At 43.8% G+C, this 26,198-nt stretch overlaps 3 protein-coding genes across 14 annotated transcripts; 2 read left to right on the top strand and 1 right to left on the bottom strand.

Annotated features, from left to right (window-relative positions):
- Positions 1–11,344, bottom strand: rfx1b (regulatory factor X, 1b (influences HLA class II expression)). 7 transcript variants are annotated; one of them, XM_029442648.1, is made up of 18 exons: positions 11,190–11,344; positions 9,622–9,994; positions 6,840–6,937; positions 6,644–6,733; positions 5,098–5,171; positions 4,392–4,689; positions 4,114–4,295; positions 3,743–3,862; positions 3,115–3,233; positions 2,827–2,945; positions 2,569–2,672; positions 2,305–2,456; positions 2,039–2,136; positions 1,607–1,756; positions 1,287–1,498; positions 1,037–1,190; positions 913–958; positions 1–820 (listed from the first exon to the last, which is right to left on the bottom strand). In XM_029442648.1, the coding sequence occupies exons 2-18, from the start codon at positions 9,965–9,967 to the stop codon at positions 648–650; spliced, it is 2,535 nt and encodes an 844-aa protein (XP_029298508.1). In that variant the 5' UTR covers positions 9,968–9,994; positions 11,190–11,344; the 3' UTR covers positions 1–647. The 7 variants fall into 7 exon arrangements, with proteins under 7 accessions (XP_029298508.1, XP_029298518.1, XP_029298528.1 ...); XM_029442658.1 differs by having other exon boundaries at positions 11,182–11,311; XM_029442668.1 differs by lacking the exon at positions 11,190–11,344 and adding an exon at positions 10,318–10,682.
- A 27-nt stretch (positions 11,345–11,371) lies between these two features.
- Positions 11,372–13,099, top strand: rln3b (relaxin 3b). 4 transcript variants are annotated; one of them, XM_029442804.1, is made up of 3 exons: positions 11,372–11,406; positions 12,275–12,605; positions 12,709–13,099. In XM_029442804.1, the coding sequence occupies exons 2-3, from the start codon at positions 12,431–12,433 to the stop codon at positions 12,990–12,992; spliced, it is 459 nt and encodes a 152-aa protein (XP_029298664.1). In that variant the 5' UTR covers positions 11,372–11,406; positions 12,275–12,430; the 3' UTR covers positions 12,993–13,099. The 4 variants fall into 4 exon arrangements, with proteins under 4 accessions (XP_029298664.1, XP_029298656.1, XP_029298647.1 ...); XM_029442796.1 differs by lacking the exon at positions 11,372–11,406 and adding an exon at positions 11,476–11,529; XM_029442787.1 differs by lacking the exon at positions 11,372–11,406 and adding an exon at positions 11,869–12,173.
- Positions 13,100–13,904: 805 nt separating this feature from the next.
- On the top strand, positions 13,905–25,957 carry tnpo2b (transportin 2b). Of its 3 annotated transcripts, XM_029442635.1 has the most exons (24): positions 13,905–14,117; positions 14,809–14,908; positions 15,220–15,295; positions 15,460–15,609; positions 16,544–16,650; positions 16,767–16,900; positions 17,006–17,087; positions 17,486–17,608; positions 17,692–17,810; positions 17,897–17,957; positions 18,072–18,243; positions 18,518–18,670; positions 19,032–19,257; positions 19,352–19,523; positions 19,637–19,831; positions 20,057–20,215; positions 21,131–21,224; positions 21,324–21,422; positions 21,518–21,613; positions 22,285–22,360; positions 23,380–23,479; positions 23,606–23,680; positions 24,922–25,051; positions 25,822–25,957. In XM_029442635.1, the coding sequence occupies exons 2-23, from the start codon at positions 14,810–14,812 to the stop codon at positions 25,027–25,029; spliced, it is 2,676 nt and encodes an 891-aa protein (XP_029298495.1). In that variant the 5' UTR covers positions 13,905–14,117; position 14,809; the 3' UTR covers positions 25,030–25,051; positions 25,822–25,957. The 3 variants fall into 3 exon arrangements, with proteins under 3 accessions (XP_029298495.1, XP_029298486.1, XP_029298476.1); XM_029442616.1 differs by lacking the exon at positions 13,905–14,117 and having other exon boundaries at positions 14,793–14,908; positions 21,137–21,224; XM_029442626.1 differs by lacking the exons at positions 13,905–14,117; positions 24,922–25,051; positions 25,822–25,957 and adding an exon at positions 23,776–24,897 and having other exon boundaries at positions 14,792–14,908.
- The last annotated feature ends 241 nt before the right edge of the window (positions 25,958–26,198 follow it).

The raw sequence follows: 26,198 nt of genomic DNA, 5'->3' as shown, positions 1-26,198 counted from the left end.
ACTACTTCACAGGACCATCATTTATTAATCCACCGATACAGAATATATAGAATACAAGCTTTTTTTCTTTATAGAAATCTCTTAAAGGCACAGGGTATCAGTTAATTGGTCAAATTAATAAGTAATGGCATGAAGTAAAATATGGCTTCCACATATAGCTGTCAATCAACATACATGATCCAGTATCATTCCAGATGTCCAGCTGCCCTGCATAGTCATTGCTTCAAAGGCAAGGTAAGTGATATTTTTGAGTTTAGAGTACAACGAAGAACACTGGAGTCTTATCTTCTCTACACAGCGATCAGGTCAGTGGTTAAGGCGGTGCAGGAGGGAATCAAGAATATATAAATATACATATATATATACAGCATATGTATATACTGTATAAAATCTACTTGAAGCGGGACACGACAAGAGTGGCCACTGGATAAACAAGGAAGGCACAGGGAACGAGGGAAGGACTGTAAAATATCCGGTGGAGGCAAAGAGAAAAAGAAAATTGCCAAAGGGCTCTCCCACTTTGTCGCATGATTGCACACACAAACACACTCAAACACCCGAAGCGCACACAGGGTCACAGAATGGGATGACATGATTTTAAACTTAAAGCCAAGGTGTGTGTGAGAATTGTGAGAACAAACGAGTGGCTAAGGTTGTGTGCTGTCCGTCAGAGTGTGCAGATTGAAAGTGGTCCTGGGCAGCTTGGCGGGCGGCTCCATCGGGTCCTTCTCGTCGTCCATCGCACTCAGAGAGGTGGACTGCAGCACGAGATCTCCGCCCTCGTCCTCGCTCTCCTCGTCCTCCTCGTCCTCTTCTTCTTCTGTTGGAGAAAAGGCATTGACGTGACCTGATTGACAGAGCCTGGGACTTGAAACTAAAACGTATTTGCGAGGAGAATCACACTGAAATTACCTTTCTCCAGGTCCGGAGAGATTCGGCTCTTGACAGTGCTGGCAAACTGCAACACAAAGTAACGTTTGTTTATAAATCATCAAGTGTAGCCTGCTGCTATGTGACCGTATTTGCAGACACGTACTTCTCCCATGACCGCGATGGGTGTCACTCCTTTAGCCTGGGCCACCCTGTGTTCGATCAGGTAGTACATGTACTCATCATACAGCAAGCGGATCAGGTGAAAGGAGCCAAAGCTGGCAGCACTGCGGAGAGTCAGGTCCCGGATGACCATCGAGCTGGCAGGAAAGCAGAGAAGATAAAGACAACTATCCTCAACGTGAAACTAAATATCTTATAATATCACGTTCACTCTTTCCCCCCCCCCCCCTCACCTATAGAAGGACCAGTTGAGCAGGAAGACCTTGGCAGCCTTTGGTAGAGCGGCTGTGTTGTGCTCGTAGGGCTTCAGGGCCTCGGTGACGACTCCATCCAGCCAGGTGGCCCACTGCTCCAGAGAGTTCTGCTGCTGCAGAGTCATTTTAAAATCTTGCTCCAGCCGCTGAACCACCCGGTCTTCACACTGACATACCCAGGATGCCTGCTCCTGAGGGAAGTGGGGGGGGGGGGGGGGGGGGGTCAGGGTTCTGCTCTATTTCACCCAAAAACACGTATGTACAGTAATAGATGGGAGGGTGGGGACAGTAGTACAAACCTGTACGTTAGTAAAATCCACCCTGTTGAGGTCCGAGAGCATCTGGTTGATCTGGGCTGTGTTCTGGAGGACGGCACGGGCTGCCTGGGCCAGGTGGTTCAGGCTGGTGTAGCGGCGCAGCGTCTGGGAGAAGGAGCCCACACACACCACCTGAAGGACAGAGGGAGGACAAAGAATGAAGGAACATATCGGCTATCTGTCTGACAAAGATCTAGCCTCTGGGGACAAAACGGACAATATTTCATATTTATAAACACAAAATAAATTGCCATGTCAGGTGTGAACTGTCTGAGCTGGATCTAGACACCCTCTGGATAGCATCTAAAAAAAAATCTGCTTACACACGGCCGAGTAAGGGTATGAAAAAGAAAGATTTAAAAATGGATGCAAAGCTCAGTCTTGATATCTAATCAGAGCAGAAGCATAAAATACCTTTATGCGAACCATCTCTTCTGGGATGTTCATCATGGCGCCTGTCAACCAGTTCTCCAGACTCTTGGCAAAGTTGCGGATGGCCTGAGTTAAGGCACCTGAGGGATGGTGGTGATGTAGAGAGGAGAACATTTTCATTGATATCTAACCATGCAGGTGTGTAATAGAAGGTGAAACTTCTAAACTTGTCCCCAGATTGAGGCCTGCATGCTGTAAATCGGTCACTTGGTCTTGATTGCCTCACTTAACAGTCTTTCCAAACTTACTAGGGATGGGTCTCAGTACATCAGGGATGAGGATCTCCACCAGAGTCTGGTAGAGCAGGTTGTCGCACTCTTTCGTCCAGCGCAGCACGGGCTCATACTTACACAGCACCACCAGGCACGATTTGGGCAGACGCTTCTCAGACTCATTGTGCCTGGAGGAGGAGAAGACAGACCCTTCATGCTCAGTTACAGCGGTGGATGATATTTAATGTACGTGCTTGTATTTCTTTCATCAGATTGTCTGAGAGTGTTAAGGACACTTACAGGTTGAGTGATTCGGTGTCTGTGCTCTGGCTGAACCTCCAGAAGGATTTCCACAGTGTCTCTACGAGAGTGAACTGAAGGTTGACCATCACGTCCAGAATGGCCTGCGGGGATCACACACGACACCACAGAGATGACTCAACCAACTTCACAGCTTCTGTTATTAAAGCTGGGTTTTAACAGTAACTACATCAAGGGCTGCGAGCCGTGTATGTGGACAAAGGTAACATCAGAGTGTCTTTGTCCGTGACTGCCTACCTCACAGTGTTCTCTGTAGAGAGTCTGAAAGGCCTTGAGGTGTTCTGAGAGGATCCCGTCAGGCAGGGTTCGATCTTGTAGATCAATGTCCACAAAGTCTGGCAGCGGCCTTGATGCCTCTGCACAAGAGAAAGCAGTTGTCCACAGCTTGTAAAGGGAATACCAGGAACACAAATCAAAAGCATTGAACACTGAAAGTATTAATTTCTTTAAAATAAATCAAATATGAAACTGTATATTGCCAGAAAAAAAAGGTGAACATGTTTGCAGAGTGCAGGTGTTGCTCACCCAGAAACTGCTGATACTGTTGCACCTGTGCCGAAATATCACAAAGCGCCGCCGCCTGCTGACCCATCCCACCTGATGTCCCATTGGTGATGCCCTGTGCCTTCTGAAGTGGCTTCATCCTATTGAACAAAGAACCCGTCAATCAGAGAGACAGAGCGAAAGAGTCACGGGGAAGACACGGCGAAACCGGCTGCAATAACGTCGTTAGCAAAGCAACTGTAACATCTTCGATCGGATCCTCTACCACAAAGGTGCACTTCTGTTATGTCCTGTTCACCTTTGGCACTACAAAGTGTCTGGATGATCCAACCACATGTGAAAGGCATTTTTTAAAGCTGGGGTAGGCAGATTTCTGGAAAAGGCCCAAAAGAAAACACACCAGAATTTAAGAATACAGCCCTCCTCCTGCAGCTTTCCTCTCTCTCTCTTCTCTGGCCCCTCCCGCCAGACGAACACGTGCAAATGTCATTTTAAACATTGTGATCCCGATGCCGTTATATCGTGGCATTCCCGTTTTCTTTGCAAACTTGTGGGCCTGTAAAGCCCTTTGAGATGACAGAGGCTCTGGCGAGCCACATAAACATAAACCAATCGCCACAGAGACACAAGTACGCGGCTGTGTGGATACCTGTTTTTCTGTGAGAAAGGCTGCTGCCTCAACGCCATGTGCTGTTGTTCATCCATCAGTCTGAGCAGCGGGGAACCAGATTTGATCCTCAGACCGTAGTAGTGGTACTTTGAGTTCCCTCTGAAACACACACGCACAAGTAATCACAATGCCCTTAGATATTCGTCTAGCAAAAAATCAATGTGTCCAGTGTGTGTGTGTGTGTGTGTGTGTGTGTGTGTGTGTGTGGGTGTGTGTGTGTGTGGGTGTGTGTGGGTGTGTGTGTGTGTGGGTGTGTGTGTGTGTGTGTGTGTGTGTGTGTGGGTGTGTGTGGGTGTGTGTGTGTGTGTGTGTGTGGGTGTGTGTGGGTGTGTGTGTGTGTGTGTGTATACCTGGTCCCTAATCTCCTCGTACGTAGCCCCATGAAGACGGACCTGATGAGTTTGCCGAAGGATGCAGCATTAACAGGTTCTAGCTTCTGCTCCTGGCAGTGCAGCAGGTAGTGGTAGTAGAGGGTGCAGCGAGGTAAACTCACCCCCTCCGCCCCCTCGTAGTTATCACACAGCCACTGCACCTAGGGAAGATGGACGATCACAGAATATCATTGTCTGAACTTTCATCTTCTTAGATTGTAACCAGAACATTGTTCACTTTGAACTTCATTACTCACAGTAGCGGGTGGGGCACGAGAATTAGGGCTGGAGTAACTCTGTCCTCCTCCTCCTCCTCCTCCTCCACCTGCTGCTGCTCCTCCTCCTAACACGTAACCTCCCTGAATGACATAGCCCCCTCCGCCCGAGGCAACTACCCCGCTATTGGCTCCCGCTGTTGCCACAGAAACGGGCTGCGGGGTCACAGAGCCGGTGATGTCTGACTCAGAGGTGGGCGTGGTCTCATAGTAGGAGGAGGAGGTGGGAGGGGTCTGGGAGTAAAGGGGCGAGTCGGAGAAAGGGTAGTTGCTCGATCGACTGGACACACACACACACACACAAACAGAAACATGTAAATGCACAATAGGCAAAGCTGTGTGACTAGAAAAGTGACACGGTGTGTGTGATCGATCATGTGTGTGTGAGCATATCTGTCAACATTAGAGCTGCAATGTTTAGTCGACTAATTGATTAGCTGACTGAAAAATCATCGCCATCTATTTTGATATTCGATTCATAGTTACGTTTTTAGCCTCTCCAATTGCTTTTCTTTGTTATATCATGTTAAAGTGCATATCTTTAGGTGACAAAACAAGACATTTAAAGACATCACAAACTGACCAAACGTTAATTTAGAAAATAATGGGCAGATTAATGGATAATAAAGATAATGGTTAGCAGCAGCTCTTGCCAACATGCACACAGAGCAGGCTCCTCTCTACTCACATGGAGGATGTGGCAAAAGTGGCGTCTCCTCCTCCGTCCACATACTGCACCTGACCAGAGTACACATGCTCCACCTGGACAACAAGGAAACAGGAGACTTAAAACAGCACAAGAAGCTGTAAACACAATATTGACCTATTACCATATAAGGTTGTGGCAAACCTGTTTGCAAATATCTGTCTATGTACACATCCAGGAGCATTGAGCAACATTAGCATTCATTCGGAGCCTGTTTGTGTCCATCTCGGGAGGGTTGTATTCACTCTCCTTATAGCTCTTTGTCTGAGAACAGCAGCCGATAATCCTGCTCGAGACACCCAAGTATGCTTCACATCCACCGTAATGAAAAGAGAACAGATACGGAGAAAGTCTGAGAAACTAAGAGCGTTCGGTGGACAGGTCTTTGGTTGCAGTCCTGACCGGCGGCCTCACTGGGGCCGAGACTGTAAACTTCGTACCAGTGAAGATTAAACCAAAGAAAGAAAAACAAGGACTCCTTTGCGCACCATGGGCCAAGAGAAAATTGTGGACAGTTGTATTGTGTCAGACTTGGAAGTGGCTGGATTGGACAGTGACTTGTACAGTGAAAAGCCAGACATCTTATAACGTCGGAAAACTGAGAATAGGACGACAGCAAGACCTGCACAAATGGCCTTATTTGAAACATGTCTACCTTGTCTTAAGGTAATTGGGTCAGGTGGTGTTGGCGGTAAGGATATCACATAATAATAATAATAATAATAATAATAATAATAATAATAATAATAATAATAATAATAATAATAATAATAATAATAATAATAATAATAATAATAAATGTTTTCCTTCAAATAAAACTACAAAACCATTGACAATCATCATAACCATTGACAGCCAGCACGTTTGGCAGACTAGTCCCCCCTCCTCAGCGACTCACTTTTAGTTTCAGATAGTCTCCTACATCTAGCTTAAAACAAACAGCAATGAGCAATGGCGTGAAACAAATAATAATACATATAAACCAGTCTTCTTTTGTTGCTTTTCACACCACATATACTTTTTTGTGCTGAATGAAGAGTGATATGCTCCATAACTGGGTCAGAGAGGAGGGGCCGAGCAGGCACAATGTTTGAAACCAGCATTGATTGTTATCCAAGTTGTTGACCGCATTTCATGGTAGACGTGCTAGTTCAAACCGGTATTAAAGAACACAACTAAGAAAACAAACAAGTGTTTAGGGTAGCAGTGGGCCATAAAAGATGTAGTGTGGTGGTCCAAAAGCAATCCTAACAGCCCGTCCACTCCCAGAGTTACACAGCATGACCTGCAGAGTTCAGTGTTCAGGTACAGACAGCCAGGTGAGGCCGTTGTGAGGTAAAGAGACATGCAAAGCAGGCGGGAAATTATTCATTTTGTCAAAAGGGCACTAAGTGCTTCCTCTCCTACGTCCCTCTCTTTCCATCTGCCTGTACTAGTGGACCAAGCCGTTACTAAAACATGCACTCACCATTCCACTTTAATTGAATGTATTTATTGTGTATCTTCTTAGATTTGTATGTCTGTTTACCTCCTGGTTAATGTGCACAGACTGCAGGTTGTTGATGTGGCCGGACTGAATCCTCTTGGCTGCCTGCGACACCACTTGCAACACTGACCTCTGCAGGTGAGTAGAGCCACAGTGTCAGATAGCACTACAGGTGATCGACCATTTGTTGTGACTTGTTGTGAGATGAATGATGTTTGTGTGTATGCGAGGTTCTTACCTGTTGGGTGTTCTGCACTGGTTGGACCACCTGAGTGGGAACACCAGAGGCAGGCGGGCTGGAGTCCGACAGGCTGTCATTGGAGTGAACAGAGCCCTCTAGGGATGGCAGAGGGAGAGAGGGTTCATCAGATGATTGAACAGAACTAACAGAAAAGACGACACTACCACAAAGTTCAGTACTCACGACACACTGCTTCCAAATCGTAATAACAGCCACCGCAGAACATACTGCAACAAAGTTTTTTTCCCCGTTTTTTTAGTTCAGCGGAGGGGAGACTGATAGTAGGGAGGAGAAAGAGTGCGTCTGTCCCACTCTGCTTTCATCCTTATATCTTGCATGCAGACGGACAGCCTTGGACAGCTAATCTCCCCAGATGGAGAGAGAAATCAGTCCATCTTGTAAACATGCAGATCAGATGAGAGAGGGAAATGAGAGATACAGGAGAGGATGATGGATGGAGCGAGAAAAACAGAGGATGGAGGATGGGCGGATGAGAGGGTAATATTCACTTCCTTGTACCCTTTGGGTGAAATAAAAACATTTGACTCTCACTGTTTTTGCACCGTCCTGCTCTCGCCGTGCTGCTCTTACTTCAACCAGGGTTAACCAATGTAAACATACCAGCACCACCCTGCACATCATGATTACGCCCCCGTCACAATAATTACATTATCGACTTATCGTACAATGTATGGACATGACCTCAATCTTTTTTTCGTTATCGAACGTCAGCTCCGGTGTGCGAACATTTTGGGTTTAAGCCGAATGAGAGAGGAGTGTTGTTGTTGTGACATTTATCTAACTTATAGATAATATGTTTTCACTTAGCACTTTTTGTTAACAAAGGTCTAACCACTGAGAAACTGGGTTGGCAGTATAATGACTCTCTATACCCCTGTGTCAAATGTTTAAGATTTATTAATGTGTCATTTTTGGTAGCAGAGCCAGAGAGTCTATTTTATTTATTGTTTTAGTTGTGTGGTTTTATTTCATTTATGTTTTACGTACTTCTTTCACATTCCAATTCCAGTGTCTGAATAGTTATTTAGAATTAAAAATCCTTTGCTATTTGAAAGGGTGTACCTGTCATTACATTAGTTGCATAAAATGACCATAATATAGTTTATAGCGTATTTAATGCTATTCTCATAGCGGTGTTTGTGAAGTACTTGTGTATGTAGCTTTAACTTTCTCGATCGCCTATAAATTAATTAAGTCACTTACAAATATTAAACATTTATTGGTAACGGCAGCAAAACAGTGTATAAATAATTAATAATAGTTGTAGCCCTAACATATAGAAAACTTAATTAAAAATGTTTTGCACATTCACATCCTCCCCACCCCTTCGCACAGAACTCCGACAGCACCCCCCCCATGAGAGTGTGACGGGCCTGCGAGTCTCACTCTGGTTGAGAGTGCACAGTGTTACTTGATACCAGCAGGCAAAAAGAGCTACGAATAGACGGCCCTAAAATAAACATACAGATATTCACTGGGGTCAATTCTCTCTCATTTCCACTAGTTAACACCGTATTAAAAAAAAATGACTGAGCATTCGCTTTTTTTATTTTATCTGGATACATTTTTAGAAATCAATGGTCTAAATTACTTTTTTACTAATATCTGGAAATGGTCCAAAGCACACATTGCATTAGCTACCATAGATATCGGCTTATCTTCTTTCTTTTTGTACCACTGCAGGACTTGCACACTTAAAGCCATGTTGATTAAATATAATTGAAAAAATCACCACCGACTCTAGAGTAGAAGCAAAGTCAGGTTCTATCCATCAGCCAGCCACGCTCCCACGTTTGGGACTATGCAGCCTAGCAACCAAGTCCATCAGCTTATTTTGTCCTAATGATGTGTGTGCAACCACCAGACAGGCAAACTACATCAGTGGGTTTTTGATCCTGGTGGGACTTAGATCTCTGCTCGTCTTCTTTCTATCTAATAGACTATTTAGAAGGAATGCAACTCAGTAGGAAAGAGAACCTGAAACCTTCATGACCAACAAACACTGAACTAACAAACCTTATCATCATAGCTATTAAATGCAGGTTATTATACACAAATGTAGTCAGATAATGTGGATATCACTGCACTGCACACACATTCCTTTTCCCCCCAAAGTCCTGTTGTTGTGTAGGCAAGGTAACAAAATGTCTGTGCACTCGATGCACATTTAAGTGCTAAAAGGATTACCCAGGTCAACTATAATAACAGAATAAACTTATTATCATTTTGATTATTGATTTGATCAAGTAAAATGATTTATCAAATAATCTTTGAGTCTAAAAAACCGTAATGAAAATAGTGAAAATGCCCATGTCAAGTACCTGGAGACCACAGTGACATCATCCAATGTATTCAGTATGTCTGACCAATAGTCCACAACCTAAAGATATTCAATTTACAATCATGTAAAACAGAGGAAAGCAGAACATCCTCACATTTGAGAATCCTGAACCAGCAAATACTTGTGCTTTTTCCTTGGTAAATTAAACAATTACTCCATCATCAAAGTAAATTCTCTGGTGATTAACTAATAAACCAATTGTTTAAGCACTGTATGAAGCCACTTTGTGTAGCGGACAAACTGCCTGTCTCCAATCAGGATCCAGCCTGTTGCTTACACCCCAAATACATTGACTTGTGGGACAAACTGAAGCTTGCTCAGACTGCATGCCACATCATGCCCTCCTGCTGCTAGAACATGTGTGTGTGCAACGTATATATTATGTAGGTATGTGTCAGTCATTCCTCTGTCTCTCACCTGTAACAGTCACTATGATGTACTGGGGAGAGTTGCTCTGACCATTACTTTTCTGGACCGCAGAGTGTTGGATTTCTGGGGTCCCATAGTGTTGCGTGGGAGTCGTCAGAACCACTGGCTTCTGGTTCTGGCCGGTGGGCGGCGCTTGAGAACAAAGTGCATCCTGTCCTGTTTTTGAGGCAGTGGCTGATCGGTTAGCCGGTGAAACGGTTCCAGAGGTCGGTGGGAGTTCGGACAGGAAGTGTGCTGTCTTTGCGGATGAGGGTGTGGTGGCAGCAGGTGTTGCTATGGTTACACTGTTGGCCTGCTGAGGCTGAAGGTCCTCCGAGTATCCAGAAGTCGCCATGGCAACCAATGCTTTGAGGCACTAGCTCTGCGGATAAAAAGAGACAACACTCATTAATGAAAGTGCTACCAACATACATAAAAACGCACTTGTTGACATGTTATTTCACCTCTCTATGATTTGGCCACACAGACCTAGTATGTGTGTACGCTGACACATGTGTGTGTGTGTGTGTGTGTGTGTGTGTGTGTGTGTGTGTGTGTGTGTGTGTGTGTGTGTGTGTGTGTGTGTGTGTGTGTGTGCGCGGGCGGGCATGAAACATAAACCAGAGGAGGAAGTAAAGCTTTTGTCTGAGACTTAACAGTAGTCTAGAGCTTTTCCTGTTTGGTTCAGTATGAAACACATCTTACCCTTAAGCACTAGGAATAAAGCAATTGATTACATTTCCAAAACAAGGTTTGTTGGTGGTTCAAACAACTAAATGACTAACTTAAAAAATGGAAAATATGCAACCACTGCCAGTCCCAGATATTACCATCTGGAAATAAACTCATATTAATCATTCGACCCACTGTCAGTCAAAACGTTAGGCCATCCCACCGCAAGATAAGCCACTCCTGTGTAAACCAACACGTCAAACAAGACAATCAGATGATCATCCAGTACACCGTGTTCACGGGAGTGACTTGCCGAATTCAATGTCAGACCAAAAACTTTTTCAAAGTCATTAAAAAGATTATGAAACACACAACACTCATAGCTCAGCGTTAAGAACTCATAAACGTGTGAGTTGCGGGAGCAGTTTCATATGCGTTACTGTATTCAATGTTTCTGAATAGCTTGCTTGAAAAGTGAGTTGAGAAGGCGAGAGTGATAGCTTCCCCTGCTAGCAGCTCCCGTTGAGTTGTGACGTTAAAGGGAGCTATAGCTAGTTGATAGTTCCTCGCGCTGGATAGTTAAATAAATCCATCACCACGCCACCAAACACGTCTCATTATAATTTCATCGTTATCGAAACTGTAAGAAAACACCTGAACATTATAACAAATTAGTCCAAAAAAAAGTACGATTGGCACTACAACACACCCGCCATCTTGTGCTCTTATCAAAGATCTGACATCGCCATAACAACGGTCTGCTTTTAGAAATGAGCAAGCAACCACTTTCATCACCGACACGAGCTCGAGCGACTCCACGTTACCGCTGACGGTTGTACAAACAAGCACACGTTTATAATAAGAGAAAATGAAATGATAATTAAGATATATTTTTACTTTTTCACCTCTAGTATATCCAAATATTGTCCTTTTTAGTCGTTGGAGTTTTTTTTCCTTAGATTTAGGCTGTTGTTGTTGTTGACTCCCGTTGCTTGGTTCTTGTCGCCAGGACTACCGTGACTATGGCGCCTTGCCTTCACCGGGGCAACTGTTGCTACCCTCTCGTCTTTCGCCCCGCCCTGCACTAAATTCTGATTGGCTGACCTGGGAGGTGGTCGCAGCGTCAGTAAAATATTTTATCGTTCATTGGTTGGCAGTCCATGTCAGTCACTTTCACCATAGCCGAACGTCAAGTGACCACTTTTAATGTTACTTTTTTGATTGCTCAGGACGTCAAGAAGATAGGTGGGAAATTAAGGAGTGTCATTTAATTTACTTCAAATACAATGTTGCTACCGTCACTTATCATCTGCATGCGTTCGATAAACGGACATATTTTTAGACTATTATCTCTGTATATTGTATTTTCTTTTATATTCTTAATACTGTGAACTTTACACATCCCCTAGCCTAGAATATATTATTGCAAATTCCTGCCTCGCACTTTCATTCTAAACAATTAACATTTTAAATATTCTTTAAAATAGTATTTTTGTAAATCTTTTTCCTATTCTATATTTATTTAGTTTCTTGTCTATGCACCAATAAACCAAAGCATATTCTTTGTATGTGAAAACCTATTTGCAATAAACTGGTTTCTGTTCCTTATCTCCACCCCCGCTATATACTCATATAAATAATTAATACTGTGCTACATTTAGAAGTTCACAATTGATTTGAGTCAATGTAGTATCGGCAGTTGGCCTATGCAATCTCTCTTGTATGCATGTGCCAACACCAACATATAGCACCCTAGTTATCTTTGAGGTGAATGAATAGTGAACTCCATCCAATACATGGTAGAGCAGATAGTAAGATGGAGATTGTGTGGTGACACACAGCACAACCCAACTGATGTAAGGGACAGAAAGGCCAGCAAAAGGTTACAGGTGATTAGATAGCCAAGAGCTCTGTTGACATCCCCTCTAGCCATAATTTGCTACTTTATCGCAATTTCTCTTTTTCTCTATGTGCATTGTTGCCCCAAAAGGTCTCCGGTCTTATCTCTGGGGCATGACGAAGAGTGGAGGTGAGTTGAGGCCCTTTCCTGAGATGCGGAGGCCTATATAAGATGGGAGCTGCCCAGAAAGAAAAAGACACCTCAAGAAGCCTTTGAGACACCTTACGGCATCTTTTCACCCTCACCATGTGGAAGGCAGCACTCTTGACCCTGGGCTTGTTTGTGGCACTGGTAGACAGGGTGCAGTCCAATGACGGCCATCCCTCTTTCTATGGGGTGAAACTGTGTGGAAGAGAGTTCATACGAGCTGTCATCTTTACCTGCGGTGGTTCTCGCTGGAGGAGAAGTGTAGGAGACTCAGGTAAGAGTGTGTATATATGGATACAAGTTTTTTGTTATGATGTGCCATGTTTTCCTAGAGCCAAACAGTCATTTGCCCTTGCTTTTTTTCATTTTTAAATCAGCTCTTATTGGAGAAGAGGCCTTTGACCCATGGAACACAAATGCCATACCTCAACTTACCGGTGAGCAAGATCCTGCAGAGTCCCAACAAGCATGGAGAGATCAAACATTGAAAGCTGCATCTGTGGCTGCTGGATTCAGCCGCTCAGCTCGTTCGCCAATCTCGGAGGAGGTGCTGGAGGCTCTACGAAGTGCAGATAGGAAAGGACGGGATGTAGTGGTCGGACTGTCCAACGCCTGCTGCAAATGGGGCTGTAGCAAGAGTGAAATCAGCTCTTTGTGCTGAACCTTTTTTATCTTGTCCTGTCATTAATGCAGAGCGCTTCTCTTTTTCTATGTGTTCCCTAAAATTCCACATCCCATCCAACTCACTGTGCATGTGTTGACTATTGATACAGGAATGTGAATGTCTAAATGTGTTTACTGTGATTATCACACATTGACATGTATAATTTAATAAAGCTTTGTGTTGTTGGTATGAAAGTCTCTGTTCCTCTTACAAAATAGTTACAAAAATGATGTTAATTCTGTTACAACACTTCCACTTTTCTAAAACCTAGTTTCAGATATTGTCAAGGATTTCGAAATGAAAGGAAGTGGTTGTGACTATGATGAATACACAGTGGTCTCATATTCACTGAATTATAGCTGCTTTCTGTGATTTTACAGAGGTTAGACATAGACACCACATGTGGTACACATTTTAAAAGCACTGAAATCCAGTATAATAGATCTGCAACATACTGCCTATTGTCAGCCTTTGGTTGTTGTTTTTTTCAGTGTGTTAATGAAAATGTGCTCATCCTCCTAACAGAGATGAATCATCAGTCATGTTGAGACATATTTTCATCAAAACTGATCATAACAAGCTTCACAATAATACTCATCTTTGTTAGCTTGCACTAGTGTTCATGATAGTTTGTCCACGCCCTGTAGCAGTTCATATAGATCAATTACACAGTAGTTAAATTCTGTGGGTCGGAATTTGAAGCTGACACCACCTGGTGGTCAGAAATGAAACAAAATATAAACTATTCATATAACATCATAAAATCAAAAATATTATATGCATCTGAATTAATTAACGTATTTTTTAAGACAATAGCAAACACTGCAACATACGATGTATAGGCTGTCTAACCAACCGTACATTTTAAACTCTCCACACGGTTACCCTGCCAGTTTGTCCAGTACGGAAGCCGAATATGATCAAACGGATCACCCGGCTTGATTGCAAGGCATGCAATCTCTGTCACATACCAACTAGCATAGCAACCATACAGATCCACAGAGATCAAAAGTTTGTATTTAGCTACACAGATCGCCGTCATATTATATTTAATGTTAGTCGTTACAGCGTAACTGCACTATAATCTATAGAAATATAGATCTACCACATCGGAGTGACCAGGTAAAATCTTTCGCGGTACTTTCAAGATGATGCTAGCTAGCTACGCTACTGGTAGCTGCCGGGGGTTGATATGCGACTCCTCTGTTATGAGTAATAATGCGCTCTATTTGGGCCGTCTTTGTTGCTTTGATAACAACACTAGTTTGACAGCGCAGCGTCGTCTCCTTATATTTAACGTAAGATAGCGTTTTGCAGCTGTGTTCTGTGTTAATCCGGTACGTGTGAAGTATCATAACGACGCTAAACTAGCTTGCTAGCTGAATGAGCCAGACATTTGTGTCCCAATCTGGGCCTCATGTGGAAAACGCTGTTCAGATCGTGGTTGATAGTTGGTGTGGCTACTTATTCATGCAACTGTTACTTACTAACTGATTAACCACTAAGTAGTGGTACATTTAGATTTCCTGTAGCCAGAAACGGAAATTGTTCATGAACACTGATGCTGTTACGTTGCTACATTGTAGACTATTATTTACAATGAATGTCGTATTTTCTCTAAAATTGGGATTGTGAGGTTAACCGTTAACGCTAGTACCGTTATTTGACACGTTGATGCTATACTGTTGTTCTGTAATCGTTACTGCGTAGCTTACGTTACTTCTACGTGATTTGAGTAGTAACGTACGCAGTGCTGAGGTCAAAACTAGTTATATGTAGTAACATGTTTCAAAAAAGGTTTTGTGTCCTGTAGGATGGAGTGGCAGCCAGATGAACAGGGTCTGCAGCAAGTGCTTCAGCTACTTAAGGACTCCCAGTCCCCAGACACAGCAACACAAAGAGCTGTGCAAGAAGTATCCTTGTGTGTGTGTGTGTGTGTGTGTGTGTGTGTGTGTGAGTGTGAGAGAAGAGAGAGAGAGAGAGGGTGAGAGGTGAGAGAAAAAGGTGTGAGATTCAGCTTCAGGCATGAGTGCTTGTGTGTCAAAGTGGGTGATAATGAACACTGACTTGGTGTGTTGTCATGCTCAGCTTGCATCATATGTGATTAATTGTGATTGTATATTAGTCCACGCTGCCCCTGTCAAACGCAGGACAACAAGCTATGTGAGGGTGTGTGAGCTTTTTGCTCTGTGCGTATCGTTGAACACCTTAACATAGCCTGCAGAAACTGGAGCAACTTAACCAGTTTCCAGACTTCAACAACTATCTCATCTTTGTCCTCACAAGCCTCAAATCTGAGGGTATGTATGTGCACGTCAAATATAAAGATTCTAACAATAGAACAGGGTTGTCATTTGCTGAATAACCTTGCTTGTCCCCTGCAAATATTTCTGTGTCTAACCTCCTCTTTCCCAATTAAAAATAATTCTTTATGCTCTCTTTCTCTGCTGCCTTCCCTCTTAAGACGAGCCCACGCGCTCTCTGAGCGGTCTGATCCTGAAGAACAATGTTAAGGCTCACTACCAGAACTTCCCCCCAACTGTGGCTGACTTCATCAAACGAGAATGCCTCAACAACATCGGAGACCCTTCACCGCTTATCAGAGCTACGATCGGTGGGTGTTTGAGTTAGAAAGATAAAGCTAGTGTTTGCTGCATTTCCTAGCCACTGTGAGTCAGACTGCCATGTAGGTGGTTGGATTGTTGCAGGTGATGTGGCTGTGTGGGAGCCAGCGCTGCATTTTCAAGGTGTTTAGAATGATTGATTGCGATAGTGAGTTAAGTTATTAATAACTTATTTTAAAGTAAAACTTCACCTACAAAAGGACCATTTGTGTATCAGTTACTCACTCCCTGTTGCCTTGAATTCTTAAAAAAAAACTTAGCTTTTCTCGCATGCCTCCCCGGTGAACGAAGAATCCAAAAACGGAGAAAGGTTTTGATGTTTGATGAGTAAATGGGGGCTACATTTAACAACAGCAAAACTATATCAAGACATCCATTTGCAAACTCTCATACAACTCATGCAGTACAATCCAAGTCTTATTTATCCAGTCATATGCTCACTACTTCCCAAACATGAACATATTGCACTACCCAGCCTGCTCCTGGCCGATGTCCGGTCAAAAGAAAATGAGATGGATGAAATAAGACTCGGGATAACCCAGAGATGGGGCTGTTGCGTCTTACTCACATCTTGCACTACACGGTCGGACTGCAGGACAGAGCGTAGCACTCGGCTGGGACGAGAAGAGGCGGACTCCGTTTACACTCAAAATGCTTGGTGCCTAAACAAAGTTTATGGACAATGTTTTCCTGGTGTTGAATCTTTACTGTTAAAGATGCTGGCAATATTATCTACCCAAATTCAGAAAATGCACTACAGGAATACACTACTGTTTTCTTTTTAATCCTGTGTAGCATAAATTGACTACAACTGCATTCTGTGTTGCAGAATGACAATGAATGATCCTCGTAAACCTCATTTGAAGTATTCCTTTAAAGCCTGATTTAACCTTCTGTATCCTTTTCTTATTATCCATCATAAAGGTATCCTGATCACGACCATAGCCTCTAAAGGAGAGCTGCAGACTTGGCCGGAACTGTTGCCTCAGCTCTGTAATCTTCTCAACTCAGACGACTATAACACCTGCGAGGTCAGGCTCACCTGCACACACACACTAATGGCTTTTAATGTTAATTGCGAAATAAGTTATATGTTGGTTAATTTTCTTTGTAACATTCTTTCTTTATGACTTTCTCCACCTTCCAGGGTTCTTTTGGCGCGTTGCAGAAGATCTGCGAGGATTCGTCAGAGCTGTTGGACAGCGATGCTCTGAATAGACCCCTCAACATCATGATCCCCAAATTCCTACAGTTTTTCAAGCACTGCAGCCCCAAGATCAGGTCAGTGAAACACAAGGCTTTTTGCTCCCTGTCTCTTCTGGCACTTTGTCTCTCTGCCTCCACTTGGTCATCATTAGAGGTCCAACCTGTTTGTCTCTCTCTCAGGTCCCATGCTATAGCGTGTGTGAACCAGTTCATCATTGGTCGAGCTCAGGCTCTGATGGATAACATTGACACCTTCATTGAGGTGAGCACTACAGGATTACGTGTTGGTTTAGTTTGCATTGTTTTCAAACCTCACTTCCTCACCTTTAGCCCCTTTCAGAGATGGAATATGTAGCAAAGTATCTATGTGTGTTTACTTTAAAACACAGGTCTCTGCTATGGATAAGTGCATCTGTTCCATTTAGTTTTATCTCATAAATGGTGCTAAAGGAAAGCAGTCATCTTATTTTGAATATAATTCCAGACATTTTTACAAACGTACTGTAGCTTGTGCAGTTTGCACAGATTTCCTTTTAGGGTCAATTATACTCTTTCAAAACAATCCCTTAACCTTTTTCCCCCACCCCATTTCCCCTGCCCATCCCGTCCCTCTCTCCGTCCCCTCGCTCTTCCTCTCCTTGTCCGTTTTTTCGTATCCAGAGTCTGTTTGCACTGGCTGGTGACGAGGACAGTGAAGTGCGTAAGAACGTGTGCAGGGCTCTGGTCATGCTGCTGGAAGTCCGCATCGACCGCCTCATCCCGCACATGCACAGCATCATCCAGGTGAGGGCGAGACTTGAAACGGAAAATGTGACGCTTTCCCTTCCTCCTGCTCCTCCTCATCACCTCTTGTTTTCTGTCTCCAGTACATGCTGCAGCGGACCCAGGACCCAGATGAAAACGTGGCTCTGGAGGCCTGTGAGTTCTGGCTCACTCTGGCTGAACAGCCCATCTGTAAAGAGGCCCTGTCTGGCCACTTGGTCCAGTAAGTGCTCACATGCCAACAGATCGCTTGACGAAGAAAATCAAGTGTTGTATGAATTTCATCATGTGGTCTGTCTCTTTTTACAGATTGACCCCTATCCTGGTCAATGGGATGAAATACTCTGAGATTGACATTATTCTCCTGAAGGTGAGCCACTCCTGGATAAATCAGATGTTCCCAGCTCCTCGTACTTCTCCTTCGTCGCTTCCTTTCTTAACCCGTGTCCAATCTTCATTCACCTTTCTCTCTGTTGTCCTTCAGGGCGATGTTGAAGAGGACGAGGCAGTTCCCGACAGCGAGCAAGACATCAAGCCTCGCTTCCACAAGTCCCGTACCGTCACTTTACAGCACGAAGGGGGGGAGGGCGAGGAGGGGGAGGACATCGATGATGACGACGACGACGACGACGATACGCTGTCTGACTGGAACCTCCGTGAGTTACAGACTTTAGTAATCCTCTCTGGTCCTAATCCTCCTGTAACCTTTTTTAAACACTTAGTGTTCAAAGTTTAGTATAGCTTAACAACATTATGCTACATGTATTATGCTATACACATGTGGATGTATATTATATACATCCACATGTGTATATAAGATAATGTACTATGTAGTCGGATTCTCTAATGCTTTGTTCTGCCAGTGATTCCTCAGCTCATTATTACATTTTCTAAGTTTATCTAATGCTGATGGTGCTTTCCCCCTTCCAGGGAAGTGCTCGGCCGCGGCTCTGGACGTTCTTGCCAACGTGTTTCGTGAGGAGTTGCTTCCCCATCTCCTGCCCCTGCTCAAAGGACTGCTGTTCCACCCTGACTGGGTCATCAAGGAGTCTGGCATCCTAGTGCTGGGAGCTATCGCTGAGGGTGAGACGCGGCACAGACTTGTTATTGAAATGTATTATTCTTAAGCCAATTTACTGGTCCCCACCAAAAATAATCTGACACACAACCCCCCCTTTACTTTTGTCAGTTTTTGTATGAATTAAATGAAGTTGATATTGTGTTAATTAGGGCGCTTTATAGATGCTGGTAGGTGGATTTAGTTGCCAGGCTTGCGGTTTCTCCATTTTCAATATTTTTGCTAAGCGAACAAGCTGCTGGTGGTAGCTTCATATTTCATGTACAGTTATGAGAATGGCATCGATCTTCTGATCCAATTCTTAGCAAAAAGCATTTTACCCAAAATGCTGCACTTTTCCTATTAAGATGTTTTGTGTCCCCCCAGGCTGTATGCAGGGCATGGTACCTTACTTGCCTGAGCTCATCCCCCACCTCATCCAGTGTTTGTGCGACAAGAAGGCCCTGGTCCGCTCCATCGCCTGCTGGACCCTCAGCCGCTACGCCCACTGGGTGGTCAGCCAGCCCCCTGACACTCACCTCAAACCGCTCATGACCGAGCTGCTCAAACGCATCCTAGATGGCAATAAGAGGGTACAGGAAGCAGCATGCAGGTACAGCTCTTAGTTTTTCTCATATGTTCGACTTTTCCGCGTTTACTCATTTTCGCTCATACCTTCGTCTAACCCATCTCGTCTTTTCCTACAGCGCGTTTGCCACCCTGGAGGAGGAAGCGTGCACTGAGCTGGTGCCTTACCTGAGCTTCATCCTGGACACGCTGGTTTTTGCTTTTGGGAAGTACCAGCACAAGAACCTGCTCATCCTCTATGACGCCATAGGAACACTGGCGGACTCTGTGGGACACCATCTTAACCAAGACGTGAGCACAAATTGCACACATTTTCACAGCCTTGTTTTGTTTGTAACATATTGTAATTTGTGGTAAAGGTAGCAAATGAATGACGGACTAAAATCACACACTCGTGTCTTTAGGAGTACATACAGAAGCTGATGCCTCCGCTGATAGCCAAGTGGAACGAGCTGAAGGACGAAGACAAAGATCTCTTCCCTCTGCTCGAGTGTCTGTCATCCGTTGCCACCGCGCTGCAGAGCGGCTTCCTCCCCTACTGCGAGCCCGTCTACCAGCGATGTGTCACCCTGGTCCAGAAAACACTGGCTCAGGCCATGGTGAGCCACTGTGCATGCACATGGTTTTTGCAGACACAATTTATGTTTTTGCTGCTTTACATAATTGACACTTAATCCCATTGTCCCACTTCTGACCTCATCTCTCGTGTGTGTGTGTGTGTGTGTGTGTGTGTGTGTGTGTGTGTGTGTGTGTGACTGTGTGTGTGACTGTGTGTGTGTCTGTGTGTGTGACTGTGTGTGACTGTGTGTGACTGTGTGTGACAGATGTACAGTCAACAGCCAGACCAGTACGAAGCACCCGACAAGGACTTCATGATCGTGGCTCTGGATCTTTTAAGCGGCCTAGCTGAGGGACTGGGGGGCCACGTGGACACGCTTGTGGCCCGCAGTAACATCATGACGCTGCTTTTCCAATGCATGCAGGTATGGAGAGCCCGTGTGTGTCTTAATTTGACCATCAATGTGGTTTTTTCCCCCCTCTATTTCTTCAGACGAGTCTTTCTTGAATTTGGTACATTCATTTGACGCTTTTGTCAGAAGTGACTTACAATAAGTGCATTCAAACTCAAAATTAAAAAGAGTTAGATGTCATCAAAAATTGGAAGTGCAATCAACAAATTAACTGCTCAAAATGTGTTAGCGCTACATTTCAAGTGTATAAATTCCCAAGAAGTGAGATTCAAGTGTTCACTGGTACAAGTATCTTATATCTCGTCGGTTTATTTACTTGATGCTTTAATGCGGACTGCACACAGCGTCTGGCTGCAACTCCTCATTTCAGAAGCAGAGCGTCACATTTAAAATAGAATTAAAAGTTGTCAGTTTTCATGTTGTCCGTTCTAGTGAACACGAACACATTTTGGACAAACATGGATGTAAACTTCCTGGTTGGCAGAGGCTTACAACTGTGAGGTGGTAACTCTAGTTTGTGCTATAAAGTATAAAGACATATAAAGTATAAAGACATATAAAGTATAAAGACATATAAAGTATAAAGACAAACCACCTTATGCATAAAATCTGAGTTTAAAAAAAGGTTTACTTAACGGGCCATTGACCTCCCACCCTCCCTCGCTTTTCTCTCTCACTAACTACAAACAAGAACAACTAGATTTGCTGTGTGAAGATAAAGTCAGAAACAGATGAAGTTTATACATTTACGGCCTGAACCTTGGATGTAAAAATGTAACCGCTGACACTCGATCTTGTTTGGTGGAAATGAGAGATTTTACATTTTAATCCCAAGTAGATATCCTGTTGGTCAGGTGTCACTGGACAGTCCTTCAGCTCTGTTAACGGTGCGTGTTCACATTTCTCTTTGTCTCTCTGTCTCTTTTGTCCCAGGATACGATGCCTGAAGTAAGACAGAGTTCGTTTGCTCTGCTTGGCGACTTGACCAAGGCTTGCTTCCCTCATGTCAAACCGTGTATTGGTAATTATCTCACTTCCTCTCTCACTCACATACAGTAAATACATAATGTTCCATCATCATCATCCTCCTATGTCTGTTTTTCGTGTGTGTGTCCTGCAGCTGAATTCATGCCGATCCTCGGGACAAATCTGAACCCGGAGTTCATCTCTGTCTGCAACAATGCCACCTGGGCCATCGGAGAGATCTGTATGCAGATGGGTGAGTCGGAGCAAATCTATTTTTATAATGTGGTGCAGTCATGTGCTTGTGCGGTTGAATATGAGATGCAGTGTGTTTATGCGTCTCTCTATCAGGAGTGGAGATGCAGCCGTACATCGCTATGGTTCTGAACCAGCTGGTTGAGATTATTAATCGACCCAACACCCCCAAGACCCTGCTGGAGAACACCGGTACATGACAGATACTTTTAGTACTTGGGAAGTACACAGACTTTATACTTGTATGCAGCGTTGGGTAGTAACGAATGACATGGTATCGAGATTATCAGATTACAAAATAAAGTAACTATAATCAGCCCAGATAACCTTTGATTATAGTTCCATTGACAAGGATTACTTGATTACATTTTTGATTATGTGTTTAAAATATGGCAGCTTTTGAAATGATTAAACTTGCTTTCACAGTAACTAACTATTAACTCGTGAAAAGTGCGTCTGACATACAGCAGCAACAAAAGCAGCGTCCCACGTGTGGTAGAAAACACACACTACTCCTGCAGTTTGTGCCAGTACTGCTTTTTGTCAGGGTCATTTGATTTGAACAGCTGAATATGCAAATTAAATGCATTTTATTTGCACTGAAAAAGGTGCATTATTTTTCAATGAAGTACTCCAAAAGTATTCAAATTTAGATTAAAACTTTTTTGTAATCCAGTGGATTATGTTACTAAAATTGCCATATAATTTGTATTAATTAACTGACCACATTTAAAAGTAATTTATATGTTTGGACTGACATTGGAAAAACAGAGCAGGGAAGTGATGTGAGCGCAGGTCGTGTCACGATTCTGCAAACGCACTATTCTAACGGCAGTCCCGACTCCTCGCTCTCTCTCCTCCAGCAATCACCATCGGTCGTCTGGGCTACGTGTGTCCTCAGGAGGTCGCGCCCGTGCTGCCGCAGTTTATCCGACCCTGGTGAGGGAAAGCTAACTCTCATTTCCTGTGTCCCTCATTCCAAATGCTATGACATCTTCTGTGGTGTAATTTTAATTCACACCATCTGCACACAGTCTGCATTGGCAGTTGCAATATATCCCACACTGAGCAGACACATGTGCTCTCTCCCCGTCATCCTCTGTGGTCTCACCAGAGTCTCTCTTCTCTCTCTTTCCACTCTGCACATAACTATGTTCACTTATCTTGCTTGCAAGATACATTTGTGGCAGTTTTTCTCTCCCTAATCATGCAATACAAATTCATTTCTTTTCCTTTTTTGCCTCCTTGCTTTTTTTGTGTGATCACTTTGCTGCTATCACAGCATTACAAGGGATGCCTTATAGACATTATTTAAATCAATTCTTGAAATGACTGGAGTCAGCAAGCAGCGAGGATGAAACGCTGGGAGTTATCTCAAGCTTCCTCCCGTACAGTCAGATGACAAGAGGCTGTTACTCTTTTGCTTTTGAAATTGGTTTCTCTCTAGAGATGCATTGTTCCAATCGTCCATCCAATTTCTTCACCGGTCAAATTTACACACTCTCTCACACACACACACACACACACACACACACACACACACACACACACACACACACACACACACACACACACACACACACACACACACACACACACACACACACTGCATGATGGTTTTACAGACGGTGGGGAAGTTCTTCAGATTTTGAGATTTGTTTGATCGAGAGAGAGAGAAGGTCCTGGAACTTGGTGCAGTTTTGGATAAAATGTAGATTATTAAATAATCAATGTTTTATTATGAACATACAATAGTATTTAGTATAACTGTTTGTGTGCTGTCAATTTTAGTTTTTTCGAAAGAGAAGAAAACCAGGATTGGCAGCAGACATTTTTAATAATCGGAATCGGGCATAAAAATTGCAATCGTTGCTTCTCTAGTTCTCTTGTAGACAAGATAAAAGAGTTTAATTATTAGTTATGACTGCTGCTAATTGGTTAATAATTGCATGCTGCAGGTGTACGTCTCTGCGGAACATCAGAGATAACGAGGAGAAAGACTCCGCCTTCCGCGGGATTTGCATGATGATCGGCGTGAACCCAGGAGGTGTGGTGCAGGTGAGACATCGTGCACTCTGTGAAAGCTATAATTTAATACCGACGGTCTGTATTTGCCTGTAAACCCACAGATGTGTCAGGGCTTGATGTTGAAACCTTTTCACCTCTTCCTCTGTGTTTGTTCAGGACTTCATCTTCTTCTGCGACGCGGTGGCCTCCTGGGTGAATCCTAAAGACGATTTGAGAGACATGTTCTATAAGGTGAGGGGTTTACTTGGGTGACACGCACTCGTGTGTTGATCAGGAGTACAGTCTGGGTTATATTAAGGCGCAAGTTCTTGTCTTTCCTCAACCAGTCCCATCCCAAGGCTGATCTCTAACTCACTATTACGTCACCACACTCTCCTCTCCCGCTGCTGCGTGAGTCACTGGGGTGTAGAGACCTCGGGCGGACCAGAGTGTTCATCTCAGCAACAAGGACACTGCTCTTGTTCTGCACAGAAATGAAGTGAACGCACTCCCCCCTCAGGAGCTTAACGCATAAAGGTCAAAATGCTCTGCCTGCAGATTTTGTGCAAAATCCACAGATGCATGTATTTACACTAATCGAGAATTTCTGTTATACTTCTAGAATATTCTTTTTGGGACATTGAAGCAGTTGACAGCATAGTGAATCCATAGTAGGGCAAATTAACCTGGGGATCAAACCTGCTCCGTTTCAATATCTTGGCTTCTGTTTGAATTGACAGAAAGGAAAATGTTCTGTGCACACGTATTCTTCCCCCTGTGACGAGGCCTGCTCTGGCTTTGTTGGAGCAGCTAGTCCTGTTTGGAAACGTCTTGACAACCTCAGCACTTTTCAACAACACATTCTTTTCTTTTTTTTGCTGCAAGTGTGACAATGGCAATTTAACAGTGGGTACACTGGGAAACTAAGTACAATGCATTTTGGGTAATGTGAGAGGGTCAGCATGACGTCTGTACATGGTTTCTTTCAAGTTTGCCACTAAAAGACAACATTGGCTCAAAGATCTATTAATGCTGCTTTTTAAGAATCAACCAGGGACGCACAATATATATTGGGCTCATAACTTAGCGGCAGATAATGGGTCATTTGTGTTGTGTATTATTCCGCTAACGATTTGCAATACAGGTTTTTTGATGTGCTTTACTAGACAAAGGAAAAGAAGCTATTAATGCAGGACCTAGGACTTAGTTGATATTGTACTTCAGTGCTCAAAATGTAACAACAAAGTTTCAATTAGTCAAATTAACAAAGAAACAACAGATGACAGTAAACCGGGGGCTTGTGCCCACGTTGGTAATTCGACCTTGTTGCAGTCAGACACTCAAATGCAGGACAAATAAAGGAACCGATAACAGAACTATGGAAAGATCACATGGAGTCCGTGTCCCGACTACTTGATTACTAAAGATTACTTGAAGATGTGCCTGAATTAATCCCCCCCCCCCCCCCCCCCCCACCTTCTGTTCCTTTCCAGATCCTGCACGGTTTTAAGGAGCAGGTCGGGGAGGAGAACTGGCAGCAGTTCTCAGAGCAGTTCCCCCCACTGCTGAAGGAGAGACTGGCAGCCTGCTACGGCGTTTAGATTCTCTACACCCACCCAAGAGGTAATCCCACACACAGCATTATTCAAACTCGAAGGTAGGGCTGGGCGATATGGCTTTTAAATAATATCTCATATTTGTATGAGATATTATAAAAAAAAAAAATGTATATGCGGAAATGCCGCAATATACGATATACTGTATATCTTGATATTTCCATATCTCCTCTAAAATAGCATAACTGTTTGATTTAACCCTTTGCGTATGAGCATTATCAACATGATCATTCTAGTAAACTAATCTGAGCTCTCCTGAGGTAGTGTACTCTCATTTTATTACTAAATTTGACTAATTATTCACACAATTGAAATTCAGTTTTCCTCTAATACAGTTTGCAGTGGTTGTTTTTCTTACATATTATTGCAGCGGGGCTAGCTAGTGGAGGCTGGCATCTTCCATTACCGTTTCAAACCTCCACATGTATAAACTCGCCTTGGCGCCTGTTCCCTGCTTCTCTCCAGATATAAAAACACACGCCCCGCCCCAACATCTGCACATACGCCACACAAACTTTCCCAGGAGAGTGAGTCTGTGAGAGGGAGAGAAGTGGAACGAGCCTCTCACGTTGGCGGCTTTAAAAAGCAATGACGTGACAATTACTATGTTTGTACTTGATGTTAGGGATATAATCATGTATTACATCCCACGTAGAAGAAGCCGCAATACATGGAGTATATTTGATATATCGCCCACCCCTACTCAAAGGTCTACAAATGTGTTTCTACTGAACTTAACCTCGTCGTGTCTGATCCTTTTATTATCCGCCCTCCTAGGTGAGCCAGCAGGAGGAGGGTGAATGGGAAACTCATCCATCTGTGTATTGCACTGCCCTGATCTGGGGGGAGGGAGAGGGACGCTATTGGCCGCTCCCCCTGACGGACGGCCCCCACGCCCTATGTGTTTGTCCATAGAGGGAGGGTGGGCGGGTGGGAGGGTGGGAAAGAGGGACACCTCTAGATTAACTAGGCAGGGACCCGACACAGAAAAACTAACTGGTAGGGACAGATAGAGAGGGACAGAGCGAAGGACTTGGAGGAGAGACAGAGGGATAGACAAGTTTGGAGAAGAGGGAGAGAGAGCTGCGGAAAGAAGGTTCAGGGAAAGAGAGGGAGGGTAAACAGTAACAAGGCAGGGAAAAAGAGCCACAGAA

This window comes from Cottoperca gobio, chromosome 1 (genome assembly GCF_900634415.1).
Source record: "Cottoperca gobio chromosome 1, fCotGob3.1, whole genome shotgun sequence".
Lineage (NCBI taxonomy): Eukaryota > Metazoa > Chordata > Actinopteri > Perciformes > Bovichtidae > Cottoperca > Cottoperca gobio.
The sequence above is the reverse complement of the archived record's forward strand: the minus strand, read 5'-3'. Positions and strand labels throughout refer to the sequence as shown.

Coding starts and splice junctions, on each gene's coding strand:
- rfx1b (XM_029442648.1), bottom strand. CDS start 9,967: ATGGCGACTTCTGGATACTCGGAGGACCTTCAGCCTCAGCAGGCCAAC. Junction 5,172..6,643: donor CTGTGCACATTAACCAGGAG/GTAAACAGACAT, acceptor CTTGTTGTCCAG/GTGGAGCATGTGTACTCTGG. Junction 959..1,036: donor CCATCGCGGTCATGGGAGAA/GTACGTGTCTGC, acceptor TTTGTGTTGCAG/TTTGCCAGCACTGTCAAGAG.
- rln3b (XM_029442804.1), top strand. CDS start 12,431: ATGTGGAAGGCAGCACTCTTGACCCTGGGCTTGTTTGTGGCACTGGTA. Junction 12,606..12,708: donor GAGAAGTGTAGGAGACTCAG/GTAAGAGTGTGT, acceptor TTTTTAAATCAG/CTCTTATTGGAGAAGAGGCC.
- tnpo2b (XM_029442635.1), top strand. CDS start 14,810: ATGGAGTGGCAGCCAGATGAACAGGGTCTGCAGCAAGTGCTTCAGCTA. Junction 15,610..16,543: donor GCTTATCAGAGCTACGATCG/GTGGGTGTTTGA, acceptor TCCATCATAAAG/GTATCCTGATCACGACCATA. Junction 21,423..21,517: donor AGAGATCTGTATGCAGATGG/GTGAGTCGGAGC, acceptor TCTCTCTATCAG/GAGTGGAGATGCAGCCGTAC.